We start from the raw sequence: 17,759 nt of genomic DNA, 5'->3' as shown, positions 1-17,759 counted from the left end.
CCTCTGTTGACAGTTGACTTGTTGAGAAAAGTTAATATAGATCTCTACATGTCAGTGCTCACGTGAGTGCCCATGAAAATGAACATTGGTGTGTAACTTTCAGTACTTAGTCAGACATGTGCTCTTTTCTCATTCTATCGCTGCTGATTTTGTCACTTTGGCTTCGCAGAGCAGAGCCTCAGGCCATGCTTAGATACACACAGCGGTCCAAACACATTATTCATTCGTTTGGGCGAAAGTGCACATCCACTCTCAGTCCCTTTTCCCGCCCCCATAGTGTCAGACAAATACATCTTGTAATTCAAAGCTGTCAGACAATAAAAGACCACCAGAATTAAAGAATTAACTGTTTTCAATTAAAGTAGAACTTTTGGTTTGTAGAGGCTCAATGAATAGACACATACAGAGCACAGAGAGGACTTGAGTGATGGAGAAAGAAAAGCTGCTATACATTAGTGCCAATCTTCTGTTCTCCCCCCCCCCCCCCCCCTTATGCCATTAAGCATTCAGAAAGAGAATGAATGCATTTTTAAGATTTAGCTCAAATGCAAAGTCAATCCATCAAGGAAACCAAATTGCATGTTCTTGCGGAAAATAATTTTTAATGGTCGATTTGTGCAACTGCAGGTTCTGTGAATTCAGTGACTCTGAAGATATTTCTCTGTTTTTTATAGGTACATATTTTGTTATTCTGTCCATTTTACTCGAAACCAATTGTCTTAGTATGTTCTCAGTTGCATAAGCAGTGATTTACCAATACATGATTGGTTCAATAATGTATACAACATTGGGGCTTTTCTTAAAGTCTTTGCAGTACATTCATTGTATGTTAGGATTTTAATAAAGGATGAATGACCATGTATTGATATGTTGTTGCTACTGCTCAAGCACCATTTTTCAATGAATTTGCTTAGCCAGTCTAGATGATGTGTGTGATGATTGTGGGAAAGCAATAATAAAATGTAGGACAGAAAAACATTAGGAAAAAAGTGAAAATCTAAAGAAAAAAGAAAACATTTGGTATTCTGCAGTTATATGTAGGTTACTCAGGCAGGTAGACCAGAGGCTCTAATGGGGTGTGTTGTTTCATTCATCTACAAATCAAACAGATGGAGACAGAGAGACACAGGGAGTCAGGAGAGAGTTGTGAGTTATGGAGAGAGATGAAGATCTGAGAGAAGTGGGATAAAAACTGATAGACAGTAAAGTAAGGATTTTTAAACCCACAAGTATAAAAACACATTACACTTAGTACACATACACACACACACACACACACACACACACACACACACATATCAAAACACATCAGGATAGCCTACTGTACCACAACACACTATAGGAAAATAGAAAAAGAAAAGGCTCATTTAGAAGTAACATTTTGTATGGGTGCCAGGCGCCCCACATATTCTGAAGTTATAGACCTTCAAGTTAAAGTAGAAACTAGATAAAGATTCCCTAAATAGATGAAATGATGGTGATCATAATTAAGATCAGGGAGTTAGTTCTTAAGAGGATTATGCTATTCTATTCCCCCTTGGCAAGTGCAAGAACCTTGATAACAGGGCAACTTTGTGCAGCAGTGTCCTTGTGGCGTTTTTAAAGCAAACTGTTTAAAAAAGTTGGTAACGGCACATGACTAAATCTATAGGGGTTCAACTTTGGAGATTTAAAGGTGGTGCCCTAAGTCTGAGTTACACGTGATGAACAAATATTTGGCAGTAATTTCACAAACCCCCACAGTGTCATAAATATTTGTGAAAAAGTGCAAATTCTTCAACATAGGTCAGGACTTGTAAATATGAATTATCTGAAAGTTTAAATTCCAGCACACTCGGGTTTATGTGACACACTGTGCATAGCGCTTACACCCGTTCAAAGTTAATCTTGAGATCAACATTAGGCAGGTAGGACAACTGTGAGGTTAGGACATTACAGCAGTTAAGTTTAGGACTAAAACTAACTAACTAACTATTATTATTATTATTATTTGTATTAGTAGTAGTACTAGTAAGTTATTTCCATGTTTTAATGATATTCTCTCAATTGATTGGTTGTTTTGTCTATGAAACACCAGCAAAAAGTGAAAGATGGCCATCCCAATTACCACAATGTTATTAGCTGATTATGGACATATTTGCATTTTTAGACATGCGGTTATTTTACAAAATATCGTAAAACACAAATATCAGAAAAAACTAATAATACTGCAAGGGGAAATTAAAAATGTTTTTACCCTGTTGTTATTACACACAGGCCTGAATTACACACACATGCACTAATGGAGAGATGTCAGAGTGTCTGTGTGTGTGTGTGTGTGTGGGGGGGGCTGCTCATAGAAAGTTGCCCCGAGCAGTTGGGGGTCCAGTGCCTAGCTCAAGAAAACCCGGGCAGTGCAGGAGGTGAAGTAGCACCTCTCCAGCTACCAGTCCACCACCATACTTTGGTCCACATGGGTATTGAACCAGCGACCCTCCGGTTCCCAACCCAACTCCCCACGTACTGAGCTACTGCCACCCAAAAAAAAAAAAAAACTATCATATTTCTATGTCTTGGACATAGTGCCCAAAGACATCTGGTTCATCACATTCAAAGACTTAATTATGAGAGACATGCTTTGCCCTCATGCACTCAGCTCCCCAGAGACACTAGAAGTGGTTCATAGCTCCCTCAAGTGGTAAATGAGTATCTAACACCGTAAGGAGTGACCTCTCTTCTGCAAATGTGTGCATCATGCTTAGGCATATGTGAGCGTAAATGTGCATCAAAGGATTCTTTCATACATAATCAAGTTCATGTTTTCTGAACTTGAAATCCGTCAGCAAATGACTCAGGCTGTTTGGAACTGAAAGCCTGTTATCTGCCTCTCAACTAAGGGCAGATTAAAAGGAGAATTACTATATTTGGCTGTCTTCTTCTTAATAGCTGCAGTCAAATCCCCTTCTACAGTTCTAGCTACGGAGGATATGATTGTACAAGGATTGCTCTATGTGTGAGGCTACTCAAAGGTTTTACGGTCGCATTTTGAATATGAAGAATTGTTTGTTTTGCTGCTTTGAAGTTCAAGTGCATTTCCACCCTCTCCTCTCCTCTCCTCTCCTCTCCTCTCCTCTCCTCTCCTCTCCTCTCCTCTCCTCTCCTCTCCTCTCCTCTCCTCTCCTCTCAGTTATGGTACCCTACTTCTTTCCTCTTCCCTGAGCCCTTATTCTCTTTTTATATGCTTTTTTATTCTCTTCATTCTGCTCCCCATCCCTTCCAATTCACTCCTCATTTCTGTATTCTTCTTCACTTATTGGCTACCCCTCCTATTTCTTCACCATGCTCTTAACTTGTCATCTCTTTATCCTTTCCTCATTCCTTCTTGCCTTCATTCTAAAGCTTGATTCATATATTTTACCATTCATGTCTCCCATCACTAAAAATGTCCTTAGTCTGCTTTCAAAGATGTATCATGAATGACAATTGCACCGCTGTTCTCACTGACACACCATTAAAGTCTCAGCTGGATTGAAAAAGGATGTTAGGACCCTTGTAAAATAATTAACAGCCGTATTAAGTTTTAAGAGTTGCTACCATTCTTTTTTTATGAAAGGGGTCTATGTCTCTCTCTACCTCTGTCTAGAAAAAGGAGCATATTACACAAGCTAGGGGGCTATTTCAAAGTTTCATTTGAAGTGGAACCTCTAGCGATTGTCCTTTTGAGACTGATAGTTGCTTGATGGTGTTTTAAGCCCTCAACGTCGACTTCCAGGCAGCACTACCTGGAAGGCGACGCTGGGGGCATAAATCACCTGAGGTAAAAGTGAAATTGACGACCAAATTACAAAAGACAGAGTCCTTTGAGTTAATTTGAAGCCTGCAACAAATTTTTATCTTGTCCTATGAATATTACTTTATTCTCTGCCCTGCTGTTCTAGTTATCATTGTTGTATCTGTTTATTAACAAATTTCTCTTAAACTGATTTTTTTGCTTCATGCATAACAATATCTTTTATAATTGTGTCTCTCTTCCTATTTATCTTCCCTCTAGCTGCTCCAAGTACAGATGATGTGGCGCTTTACGTGGGCATTGTCATCGCAGTGATTATGTGCCTGGTCATCTCCGTCATCGTGGCGCTTTTTGTCTATCGCAAGACACACCGTGACTTTGACTCGGACATCATCGACACCTCGGCACTGAACGGAGGCTTCCAGTCTGTCAATATCAAAACAGCCAGATCAGGTAAGAAATGAAACTGGATCCAGGGGGCAAATAGTACTAGAATATCCTGTAGAAGCCCTGACACTTGGTTTAAATAACATCAGTGTGTTACTGCCCTCTCTTTTCAAAGCTTTCAATCTTGTTGCACCTAATCACCTTTTGTTTGCTTCCAAGGAACAATGGAATCTCTCAAAATTTAACCAAACTATCTAGATCTTAGAATGTACGTATGTAAGTATTGAAAAAAAAAAAAATTACAATAAATAAAGTACAGTAATTGTAATGACTTTTAAAATTCTGTTTTATCTTGGAGTATGGCGTGAGTTTTGTCATCCAGGATGTCTTATGCTTCAGTCTGAATAGTCAACAGAGGCGGAGGGGCAATCGGGAGAGTCAGGACTTTTCCCTAGGAGCCTAGTTATTTGACACTGTGAGGGCCGGTCTGATAATAGTTATACATTGCAAGTTCTTTGCAACACCATCCGGCGGCCTGGTGTGCGGCCGTTGCCCAGCCACTGCCTACTGGTCAAACTGTGCAGCCTGTGCTCAACCCGTACGGTGAGCTAGAACAGCCTCTTATTTCAATATAACAAAAGCTGATTAGAAAGCAAGAACGCTCACTACCATGTATAGGACTTTCAGAAATAAAGGGGGATCCAAGAGCGGCCCCTCCCCAATTGGCATACAGCCCCTTGCCAGCTAGCAACCATCCACTATCATTACAGCCCCGGTCAGCACTTAACTCAGGTGCTAAGGACGCTAACGGCAGTTTTCTGAACTGTCAGGAAACAGACCCAGACACCCGAGTCAGAACATCGGCCATTCGTACAACCCCCCCCCCCCCCTTCGCTTTTAGCCGTCTTTACAGTTAGCTAAATTTACCTGACAAAAGAGGAATAAGGCACCAAAAGGAATAATACTAGTAATGATTTAAACATGTGGTAGCATTTATTTTTTTTTTCAAATGATTACAGCCCTAACAGACAGAGATGTAGATACATAGATTGATAAGTGAATACTCTACCTATGGACTCTATGGAAATAGCTGTACTTGCTCTGTCTTCTTTGAGGCTTCCATGTTAGTGTCGTTTTGTTTCTCTCCCGGCCTCCGGTTGTCAATCTTTGCTGCTTTGAATTAATCTCTGTCTCTACCAGACACCACTCTCTTCCATCAAGGAGTCTCCTTCTGTCAATTGTCTTCTCTGTCTCAGTGTGTCGTTCTCTCCCTTCCCATCTGCACACAATCACATTTCCTGTTTATCATCCTCCTCCTGTCTTTGTCTCTGTGTCTCTGTCTTTCCCTCACTGTGTCTCCGTCTCTCTCCCATTACAGTGACTCCTACCGCAACAAACATCCTCCCTGTTTTTCTTCCTGTTAAAGTGGAGCCATCCTTCACTCTCCTCTGTCTGTGTTGCCATTTCTTGGTCTCCTTCTTTGGGAAATGGATAAGACAACAAGAAGCATTCAGCAACACATACTTGTACACCCGTGTGCATGCATTCGTTAGCTTACTGGAAATGGCAAGATTGGACGGGGAGTAGGGATGAATCAGGTATCAGTCCACAGATGCCATGAACTTCTGACTTTTCCTACAAAAAAAAGCTGTATTCGTCAAATAGATGACAAAACTCATTTGGCTTAAAATATCTAAAAAAGTCAATAACCCACGCAAACATGCTCAGAAATGCATCCCTGTAGGTATTAGGTACATATGCAAACAGGCATGCCCATACATTTGAATTGTGTAAATATAGATGGCTTAAGATAGTTAATGACGAAACAAGTGCTCATGCTGGCGCTCATCATACTTTATAGAGTATTTATTTGGTCTAAAGGAAATGGTATTTTAGAAAGGGGTTATGTCTTCAACAACTGATTTTATGTTAATCAAGTTGAGTGACATTTAACACATCTGTGCCATCTAAGAACCTTAAACGTGATATTTAAATAGTTTTCTATATGTGTTTATGTGGTCGGTTGTGGGTGGATGATTACAATTCAGATCATGGTATATAGTTAAAACAGGAAAAGTGAGGTCAGATAGGATACAACACAAATTGGTAAACACAGAGTACGTGCGTGTCCGTATGTGTACAAGGGCGAGTCTTCACATTAATGACTGGGTGACAACTATTTATTATCATGCTTGTCACTCTGCGTCAAGGGACCATCTACAATTACTTTTAATGAAGAATGATGTCACTGCAGTTCTCTATCTATCTATCTATCTATCTATCTATCTATCTATCTATCTATCTATCTATCTATCTATCTATCTGTCTCTCTCTCTCTCTCTAGCTTTCCGTTAGTTAATTAAATTTCAGCAGGAATGATTAGGCCTGCTGGCTTTAAGGGTAAACGCCTGGTGATAGAGAGAGGAAAAGAGTGATAAGTGACAGATGCATGTGTGTGTATGTGTGTGTGTGTGCGTGTGCGTGTGTGTGTGTGTGTGTGTGTGTGTGTACACACGTGCTGGTGGAGGGGTGATAATCAGGGATTTTTAAATTAAAATAGATGGGCTAGTGGAGGTAGTGAGGATTTCAAGCTCTATGCCCAGAAAAACAATTTTTCTGGGCATAGATAGACCCTGGTGTGAACAAATCTGGAGGATGTAACAGGCCTTCCTGTGATCCCAAGACCAATTAGTCTTGGGATCACACAGGGTCTATTTCTGGTCCAATAGACCCTGGTGTGAACAAATCTGGAGGATGTAACAGGCCTTCCTGTGATCCCAAGACCAATTAAATCTTGAAAATTTTTGGGGATTTCCTGATGGGAGACAGCTCTTTCTGTAGAAATGCTCTTTGGTGTTTTCGGTTTTTGTCTCCTATTATTAGAGTAAATTGTGTTATACTAAAAAGGATTGTGGCAAGATAGCTGAAAGAGTGACTGAACTTATGGGGTCTTATGGAGTCGCTGACCATATTCACTTGATCCATAGGTAAAGTAAATCTTCAAGGATGATTAACTGATGTTTGCTGCATCATCTTTCCAATTACCTTGAAGGAAGTGACGCTTACATTCTGGCAGACGGGACAAATTGAAGTCAAGTCATTGTTAGTAAAGCGTTACTAATAATTTCACTGAGAAAGGCTTTTAGCTATTTGATTACAAAATGCATGTGGTATTGAGACCTTCCTGAAAAAGAAAAAGAACTCAATGAAAACTGTATTTGAGTTAGCAAGGTTGGTAGTCAAAAGAATGGAGTTAATGCTAAAAGAAGACGGCAGTAGTTGCATTTTAGCACACAGAATTTCTATTTCCGTCCAAGTAAATCATCTGAAAAATTTATAAAAAGCACTACTGTAAGCATATTAGATGGGCTACATACTAAAACAGTACTCTAGCCACATGTCTCAACTTAGAACAGAAAAAATCCAGAAAAAAATGACTTATAAAATGGATTTTATATGAATGTATTTCTACAGATATGTCTGTGCGTTTGTCTTATTTCTTATTTCTAAAAAAGCCAAAAAAGTGCTAAATACAAAACTTCTGAAATACAAAAACACATCCACATCACTCACAGATATGTCTGAAAGAAGTACATACATAGATTTATAGAAATAAGTAATCATAATTTCATGAAATGTTGAAATGCCATCAGAAGGCCATATTTTTGCCTTCAGACAGCTGTAAAAGATCACAGGAATAGTTTTTGTCGGCCATGTTGGATATCAATCAACTCGTCTTTTTATTGGCTACACAGGGATGACAGTTTTATGACCTTATCTTCTAATTCGTGGGCTCCACTGTCAATCTTTCCCAGGTGGGCCCAATGGCGACTGTGCGATATCATTGGCTTAGCTTGAGGGTATCTCTTGATAGGCTGATGCTATTGGCTGGGAACAAGGTTCATTGCAATCCGCAGAAGCCACAGATTGTAATGGTGTGTCGACCTTCGTTTTAGCCCGCACAGGGAAAAAGTGACAAGCTATAGAAACCGAGAAATGATGCACTCTAGATTTCTGAACGTCGAAACTTGGCCAGAAACTACAAGATTGTGAGGGGACCAGATAATTATGGATTACAAGGCTTGGATATTCTAATTCCTTAGAGTGTTTGCGATTTAGGAAATCAACGTTTATGAATATCTTTCACCGCTGTGGATAAAGACACGAGGACAAAGGTAGGGATGCACGCTTGATTTAGACAGAAACGGTGCCGTGTTTCTTAACTTCATAACATGATTATAACCGCTGTAAGTCACCTTATCCTTTGTGCGGGGGCTTGATGGAATCACAAGACTTTAAGCTTTCTAATGATGTGCTGCATGACCGTGTTGGTGACGATTCAATGCTTGCAATTCATAAAAAACAATTCATGAAAACACGTTATGGAAAAACACGTACCGTTTGGGGAACCGTGCTCTCAGGCATGCACATACATTAGCATACTGTACTGATTAGCAATCACCATGCTCCTGCAGTTGCCCCCTTGCTTACAGTCACTTTTCAATATTAATCACAGAGGGGAGTCTCATAAAGTCATATCCACCTATCCATCCCCACAGGCTTCATGTTGTTCCCATAAAACTGTATGTGGCGCGCGTGTGTGTACAGTATAGTGTATGCATAGGTTGGTAATCAGAAAACCTGTTTTATAGTGCCTGTGTTTTACACTAAAATGTGTTATTTATGACCGTATGTGTGCATACATTTACATAATGTTGTACTCTTTGATATATGAATGTGGATATAAAAACTGCTTTTTAGAACACAGTCTGCATAACAGAATGAGTGGTAATTAACTGATCATTTTGTCACAAATGTGCACAGCAGGTTTTGTGCGTCAGATTTGAATCATGAAATTGTGAGCAAAATAGACAGTGATGTGATTAAAGTGTGACAATTGTGTGATTGTGTGTGTGAAGTCAGTCGGCAGCATTTGGAAGAGCTTTATATTTGTCATGAGGCAATGCTGTTCCTTTTATTATACAGTTTAAAAGGTCGATTTTGAAATCAGTGGGTTTGTTTTGATAATGTACAGATTTAAAGATGATCGATTAACTCATTTATCTTTCTTTTTTTTTTTAAAGTCTGAGCATCTTCCTCAAAATCCACTCTCCATAACTCTCTCTCTCTCAAAGCATTTTTTTAGGGATGCCCCCCCCTGTCTTTTTCTCTCTCTATCTCTGTGTGCAGCTGCCATGACTAGTCCTTGATCCAGGTCTTGCCCCTGTGTACTGCAATGTATCATAGCAGACACTGATACCTTATCAGCAGCCTCTTCTGCTCTCGTCTTACTCCCCTTATTCCTGCTCACTGATCTACATGTTGTCCACATCTGTCCCACATTACAGCCATGTGTTGCAGTCTATACTGTTGAGGTTATAAAGTATTTAGCATTATCATTTATTTCCCTCTCTGTCTCAGACACCATTTCTCTGACTATTCATGTTATGGTTTCTCTTATTAATCTTTTCTTCTATTTTCCTCTCTCTCTCTCTCCCTTCCACCGTATCCCTCTAGCTGATCTGCTGACAGTTCCTCCTGATTTGACTAATGCAGCTGCCATGTATCGAGGTCCAGTGTATGCCCTCCACGATGTATCAGATAAAATCCCGATGACCAACTCCCCTCTGCTGGATCCTCTTCCCAACTTGAAAATCAAAGTCTACAACTCTTCTGGTCTGGTCACACCGCAGGACGACCTCGGAGGAGACTTTGCATCCAAACTGTCTCCTAAGGTATTATAATGAATATAACCCTCAATCTAATGTCAGTAGCTTTCATCCACTTTTCATGATTTTTACTGTAACATGTTCTGTATAAGCGCAGTAGGATTCAGAACGATGTCCTCCTGAAGTAATGTTACACTGCAGAAGCAAACTGAGAAGTACTGCAACACAACAGCTATTTATTCCCAGTCACATAAATACAAAAACAAACACCATTAGTATACATGCAGCTCAGTGCCCCAGTTTCCTCCCTCTACTCTGTCAACTACATGGCATGCATACCAGAGTCAGTTGTCACAAATAGAGATGAAACGGCTTCCTTTCATCATTGCAACTGTCTTGAGGCAGAACGACAGCTGAACTCACTGTCTTTAAGCTCTACATGCCAGTGGAATGTTTTTGATAACGTTCTCTGTTATTAGGTGTGCTTTTAGTTGTGGACTTTTGGACCTCCTGACTGAACTTCCTTTTTTTTTTTTGCTTTCATTTGATCAAATTTCAAATTTCATTTGATCTGTCTTTAACACGTTGAAGCAAGATCTTGTCAGCTTTGTGTGATGTAGTGAAGCAAAGTACTGAATGTTAAGTCCTTATTTTACATCTCACAGTGGACGTTTTGAAAGGGAAATGCAAAGCAGGTCATATTTTACAAGGTGGTTTCATAGGTCTGTCTATTATAAATCTGCGCTCTTCTCACAGCCTGCCATCTCAACCCAATGGCAGCCCTTTCAGGCAAATGCAGATCGTCCCTGTAGCATTTTACTTAATGGTTATCAAGAAAACATGAGGAAGAAAATGAAACCATCTGTGCATGAAAATGCAGTAAACGTTTAGTGGGAGAGTGAGCGTTAACAGATTCCTCTTCTAATGCTTGGCCTACTGTAATCAGCCTGGCAAAAATAAAACTACGACCTATACATCCAGAGATTGGCCTTGCACAGCAAAACTTCACTGAACCTGTATGAACTTCTGTTTTTCAGTGGAGTACATATTCTTGCTTAATCAATAAAGGTACACACTGTATAACTATAATCTTGCCTGCCCACATTATAGATCTAACTGAGCCCAATAAATCTACTGTAACAAAACATTGACAACATTCTCCAGACTAAAACTTTATATTACAATCTCAAGGATTCCATCCATCAGAGTCTGCTAGCCCTTTAAGAGCTGGTGCTGTTGGGTTCATCCCTTCATGCAAAGATTTTCTTTTTCCATTCTTGCGTCCAGCACAGGCCGCCAATGCGTGTCCGCCAATGCTGTATATAATATGAGCAAACCTGTTGTTAAGCATTTTTCTTTGGCCGATGTTAGTGGGGCTGGTGGCCCGGATCTTAGAGCCTATACTCATAGAATCTGGAGTTACAATTCGTAACTATCGTTCTATTTTGTATAGGCTTCACCCTCTAAGGGTTGCCATTGTTGGATTTGGGTGAACTTGATGTAGTTAATGCCACGTGCAACAGGACCCACAAGCAGAACATAGACTAACTATTCCCTCAATGCACTGACAGGAGATTGTATCAGGTAGTTTGTTAATCTGATAAAAAGGCCTGCCATAGTAATGACTTGGTCCAGCTGACAGGAGGCATCGGGGGTGAGTGCCAGGACTCGCCGCGGGGGTGGAGATCCGATGGCAGGATGTAGGCCGGTCCGGCAGCTGGTACAGAGGTAAACACCACTGGAAGTAGAGGTCATCACACTGCTAGCTTGATGAAAAATAGCGAAACGAACAACGGGTCTGCTCATATTATATACAGCATTGGTGGATGTAGTTGGAGCCCGTGCTGGATGCAAGGACGGAAAAAGAAAACCTTCACAACTGCACATGCACTAACGGATGAACCCAAAAGCGTCAGCTCTTAGAGGATAAAGCCTATAAGAAATAGAACATAGAAGTTCAATAGCATTATTGTGCAGAAAGTGGGATTTCTAAGGTAAAAGCCTCTGCTGCTTGATAACTATATTGTGGAGCCAAGTTACCATGTAATACCTTCAGACTTCCAGTTTATCCTGTCTCTGCTGAACAGCTTTATACCCAATACTGTCTCGTACAGCATGTGCTATGTTATGCCCTGTCAGTCTTGGTATTATCACTCTGTTGTCTTTCAATTTCTAGGTAACTCAGTCTCTGTTGGATAACAGCGACACCATGAACCTTCGCAACCAGAGCTTGGCTCGAACACGAGACCCTTCATGTACCGCTCACGGATCCTTTAACAACCAGGGAGGACACCTCATCGTACCCAACTCTGGTAAACTGTCTACACACACACTCATACTAATCATAACATCTGGTTACTGTCTAGTGATCAGGGATTTGCAGTGACTGCAGGGATTTGTTCTTACTGTGGGTACAGACTGAATGCAAGGGGAATTTTAGATTGTATTCAAGGCCAATGGAAAGGTGCAATAGTGCACACATTTGATTTTTGATGATAACATGAAGAAATAATAATACATTACATTATATTAACTGGTACAAATAGTAACAATGTCATCAAAATGCTGTACTGATTAAAATGAATGAGATATGAACAAGATCAAATATATACTACCGGTCAAAAGTTCCCTTAGTCACTTAGAAATTTCCATTGCAGTCCATTATAGACAGAAAACCTGCTGGGATCAGTTGCATTGCTTTTTTAACTAGGGCAGCAGTTTTCAGATTAAATTATGTGCTTACATAATTGAAAAAGTGTTCACCAATGTTTTTCTAGTTAGTGCTTCAAAATGATATCAAATTAGTAAACACAATGTGCCTTTGGAACATTGGATGAATGGCTGCTGATAATAGGCAGTGTAGATATTGCATTAAAGATAAGCCACCCACTCAGATCAGCAGGTATTCTGTCTAAAATGGAGTGAAATAAAAATGTATAAGTGACCCCAAACTTTTGACCGGTAGTGTATTTCCTTTACCAAAAGCCGACCATATAAAGTCCAGTTATTGTACAATATTACAGCACAGTCAACATAATACAAAAACAGCCTTGGGAAGTTCTCCATCTACCTAGTTTTAAAAAAGAAAACTTTGAGTAGACTTATTTTAGGATTTAAAAGCAATGGGCAGAAAGAAATAATGAATAATACATCCTGCTGATAGGAAGCAGCTTTCAGAGGCTGTAAAACATTGCAGCACAATTCACTTGATGATATATTAAGAGAAAGTTTTACAATGGTTGCCTTTTAAAAATGATTACTCAATAATTAATCCTAATGATGAAGTGATAATGGGTTGCACATTCAATAATTCAGTGCATGATTAAATTAATAAATCCAGTGATGAAACTCATTATTTCTGACTCCATCCATCCTACTTCTCCTGCAGGTGTGAGTTTGTTGGTTCCAGCGGGTGCTGTTCCTCAGGGTAGGGTGTACGAGATGTATGTGACAGTGCACAGGAAGGACAGTTTGAGGTAGGTTTTGTTTCTTTCCCTTGCTTTTTGTCTCTGTTTCTCTGTGATGTTCCCTGTTGTCCCCATTTTTCTTCAGCCATGCATGTCCCTCTATGTTCGTTGTGTTTCTTTTCTTTTCTTTGTCTACAATTTTACGCATCTCTCCTGGGCGCCAACTTCTCAGACCTCAGTTTGTATGCGTGCTTGGAGAGACTTTCACAGTGTGACATGGGCTTAAGATACACAGCAGTGGAAGGAATCATTCTTATTTTACTTAGTGCACTTGTACTATGGTGATTCATTCAGTACAGGTCAGTTAAAACCACAGATTTCCTATATTAGTGCCAGAATTAAAGTTAAGAAGATTATAAGGGTTTTATTTACACTTTTATTATCCCCTACTTAACATTATAATCTGGATAGTATTCCACATAATTTACATAGTTAATGAATGTTTTCTCAGTTTTCGAATCAGTGTTTTTACCCAAATGTAGAGCTCACGCTCACGTTTAAAATGTGTGGAACTAATGTTTACTGCAGTGCAGTTTCTCACTTCATGCCATGTTATAGATCCAAAAAACAAACACCAAGCTTTTGACATCATATGCAAAGAGATTGCTGTTTCCACAGTAACTAACAGATTAGTGGTTATTTTGGGGATTACTGTAATCCTGTTACATGTATTATAATCCTTTACTCACAAACCCTGTGCATGAGTGAGGTAATCTCTCTGTGGGACATGAGAGACGAGGGAGAGCATGTCTATATTTAAGATGTTGTGTATCAGCACCCTGTTTGAAAGTGACCTGGCTCATAAAAGGCCTACAGTATAGCAAAACTCTAAAAACCTGGCTTCACACATGTGCCTACATGTGCTTGCATTAGAAAGGTAAATTAAAAATATATATATGTTTTAGATTGTTTAAACATAATAGAGAAAAAGACTATTTCATTAGACTGAATCAATATGTATCCTAATGTAGCTTTTTAAAGAAAAAAAATCAAAAGCAGCATCTCTTTTTTAAAAAGTGGTGTCCCATTTACCTTGGATGATAGTTCCAATCATACCAATTTTCTGAAGAGTTTGTGCAATGTAACAAGGACACTGTTTCTGAAAGGACATTGCTTTTCATTGTTTTGAATATAGTTATTTAATGCTGTTAGCACTACAAACTAAATTGCATTCACCTTCACTGTATTAGGGGTGATTCAGCAAAATGTTCTGAAACCGCAATTTCAAAAACTGGGTAAGTAAAACCAGTAGTATTATCTGCTTGGCTAAATACCACAAGGGGTAATTGAGGAAATATGTTCTTTAATAATTTATGTGAACCAACTCTTTAAGGCCTTGACAAGACCTGAGTTTAAGGACACTTGTTAAAGTTTGGTTCATGTATTCTATCCCATGCCTCCATTTTACCTTCTCACTGATCAATAGCAGCCAATAAGAATTAGGCCCCCTGCAGTGTGCTACAGTATTTCAAAGAGTCAAACCTGTTCTCTGTCCTCTGTTTTCCTCTCAGTCAATAGCTGGCTAGCATAAATCACATAGCTACATTGACTTGCCTCGGCAACACTTGGCAAGCCAGAATCATGTGGTTTAGGTCATTAAGATCGAACACTCAGGTGTCTGTTTTCCCGCACAACACACTATTTTCTATTTGTTTGACAAAAGATACGTAACTTTACAAATCAATAATAATCTGTAATGAATTAATGGTGACCCCCAACCCCTGCAATAGGTAAGTCAACGTTTGCTGTTACAGTTTGAGTCGTGCTGTTTTTATCTGTGGCCTTTTTCTACTGCTGTGAACCCATCATGAGTCAATAATGAGCTCCAACTGCTGAATCGATAATACTGCTAAGGATTAGTTCCTCCCTGACACAAGCTTGGCTGAAAAAAATATCAATGTTAAAATTAAGATCCATCTCCTGTCCGTACGGGCTTCTTTCCCAGTCAATAAATATCTCCAGCAACATGAGGGAATAAAATGACTGGATAATGGATTGCACAGGAGAACAGATATTTTTCACAGATACAGTATGTTCATATTTAATTGTTTAAATGGACATATTATGCTTTTCTCTTATAGATCTATATATATATAGATATATATATATATATTATTTTGTCTGTTTAGAAGCTTTTATCTGCGTGCTTTTGAATGTAGAAAGTCCTGCTTTAAATACTCCGTTGCGGTAGCTCCAGCTTCAACTTGTGAAACAACAGCGGAAGCAAAGCACAGATTCCAGAAAACACTCTGGCCAATCAGAGCAGACTGGGCGATGTTGGGAGCTTAAAGAGACAGGCATAAATACCGAATACAGGTGCAGCAGCCATGGGCAGTGTAAGAAAAAGAGTGTGTTTTTTAACATTAAAGCATGTAAACATGTTTTAGTTTAGCACAAAATACAAGCATTATCTTAAAAATGCTATATATTAGTTTCCCTTTAAAGGAACACACTGACGAATTGGGACTTAAGCTTATTCACTTTATCTCCCAGAGTTAGATAAGTTCATACATACCCTTCTCATCTCTGTGCGTGTTGTAACTCTGTCTGACTCACCCACCCCTAGCCTAGCTTACCACAGATGCTGGAGTTAACCAGCTCCAACTAGCCTCCTGCTCCCAATAAGTGACAAAATAAGTCCAACATGTTCCTATTTACATGTTGTGATTTGTATGGTCACAAGGTGTACAAATAACAAGGTCACATGAGACAGCCATTTTCAAACCGCATACTAACTGGGAGCTATATTCTACGAAGACAAAGCAATGTGTGCGTCAGACAGAGTCAGACAAGATTTACTACACACACGGAGACGATATGGAATGTATGGACTTATCTAACTCTGGGGCATAAGGTGAAGAAGCTAAAGTCCCAATAAGTCGGCGTGTTCCTTTAAGAATGTGGGTTCATCTTTCAATTTACTAATGGAAAAATACATACCTTAATAGATAATAATAGAGTTCTGTATTCTGTTGCTGTGCAGAAACAGTTTTCTGTTGCTGTGCTGTACTGTAACATACATTTGTTAGCAAGTGTTTGAATCTACTGGCAAAAGCACCTGTACTCATTTATTTGTAGCCTGTGAGCTGTGAACTACTGACTCCAGCTGAGGTCCAACTGAAGACCTGCTGACTACACAAATCATCCTGACATTGAATGTTTGTGCTAGTCTGCTCTGATCTGATCTATTCTCCAATATTCTCACCTACTCAAAGTTAGTCTCTCTTACTCTAACCTAACTGTCCACCTTCCTCCTTTGTTATGCCATCTGGGCTTTTTCATATAAAAACATCATAAAAAATAAAAACAGACCAGGAGTAAAATCAATACAGCTTTCTGCAGTTGATGTTCACACTTAACTGGTAGCCAGCAGTTCATCCCTTCTGTCACTCTTTTCTAAAGAATCATCTCATCTGGGTGTCATCTGTCCTTTCCAGACCCCCGGTTGAGGACATCCAGACAGTGTTGAGTCCAGTGGTGAGCTGTGGACCTTCAGGAGCCCTGCTGACCAGACCAGTGATCCTCACCATCCACCACTGTGCTGACAACGTTCAGGAAGACTGGCTCATGCAGCTGAAGAGCCAGCTGGCCATGGGAGAGTGGGAGGTGAGTGTTCAACACTGTGTCTTTTGTGTTTGTTGCTCTGTTTAGTGAGCTATAGTGTGCAACTTTTGAATTCCACAGTTTTAGCTCCGGCGTGAACAGCTGTCACCTTGTTGCCAACAAATTGTGCATCTAGATATATCTCTTTTAATTAATAACATGTACGCATACAGCAGCTAATTATTCCAAACATAAAGATCTGTATATACAATGCACATATGCATCCATATAATATGGATGTATAATGTATTTACACAAAATAAACACATACCTGCAAAGAGTCACAGACAAATCATTTATACATCGTCACACAGTACACAGTATGACTCACACAGCATATATACACACATTATCGTCTTCTTCCAGAAGAATAGCCTGCATTACACATACACACACAGTGAATGAGGGAGAGAAAAAGAAAGGAAAGAAGTGAAAATTCAGTAAACACAAAGTGCCTACAGGCTAGTAGACAAGCAGGGGGTTGAAGACTCCTATCAGAAGCAATTTGTTATGCTCCTGCCATACTCCTCTTCTCTCATCTTTCTTCTTATGTTTCTATTCCTCCTTTTTTTCCTGCCCTTCTCTCTCCCTCCTCCTGTTTCTCTCAGCATGAAGTCTCTACCTCAGCAATCTGGTTCTGTGTGTGCGTGTGTATCCTTGTGTGTGGGTGTGGGTGATAAGGCTGTCTTGCAGCATCACTGTGTCTACAAGGCCCCCGTATGCTGTCTTCTGTTGCTTATCACAGCTCAACACAATGTCTCTACACAATTAGCCATGCATAAGATTGTGTGTGTGTGTGTGTGTGTGTGCAAGAGAGAGACCCACGGGAGGTGTGTGTGTGTGTGTGTGTGTGTGTGTGTGTGT

The 17,759-nt window shown here is 39.7% G+C and overlaps 1 protein-coding gene across 2 annotated transcripts in view; it reads left to right on the top strand.

Annotated features, from left to right (window-relative positions):
* LOC117944715 (netrin receptor UNC5C-like) overlaps nucleotides 1–17,759 on the top strand; it is a 177,403-nt gene that overhangs the window by 148,747 nt on the left and 10,897 nt on the right. For both annotated transcript variants that reach the window (XM_034871786.1, XM_034871788.1), the window contains 5 exons: nucleotides 4,031–4,222; nucleotides 9,674–9,891; nucleotides 12,002–12,137; nucleotides 13,214–13,301; nucleotides 16,730–16,898. In XM_034871786.1, coding sequence (XP_034727677.1) covers nucleotides 4,031–4,222; nucleotides 9,674–9,891; nucleotides 12,002–12,137; nucleotides 13,214–13,301; nucleotides 16,730–16,898 — 803 coding nt within the window. The remainder of the gene's footprint in view (nucleotides 1–4,030; nucleotides 4,223–9,673; nucleotides 9,892–12,001; nucleotides 12,138–13,213; nucleotides 13,302–16,729; nucleotides 16,899–17,759) is intronic.

The sequence above is a fragment of the Etheostoma cragini genome, chromosome 5, assembly GCF_013103735.1.
Source record: "Etheostoma cragini isolate CJK2018 chromosome 5, CSU_Ecrag_1.0, whole genome shotgun sequence".
In the NCBI taxonomy this organism is placed as follows: Eukaryota; Metazoa; Chordata; class Actinopteri; order Perciformes; family Percidae; genus Etheostoma; species Etheostoma cragini.
The sequence above is the reverse complement of the archived record's forward strand: the minus strand, read 5'-3'. Positions and strand labels throughout refer to the sequence as shown.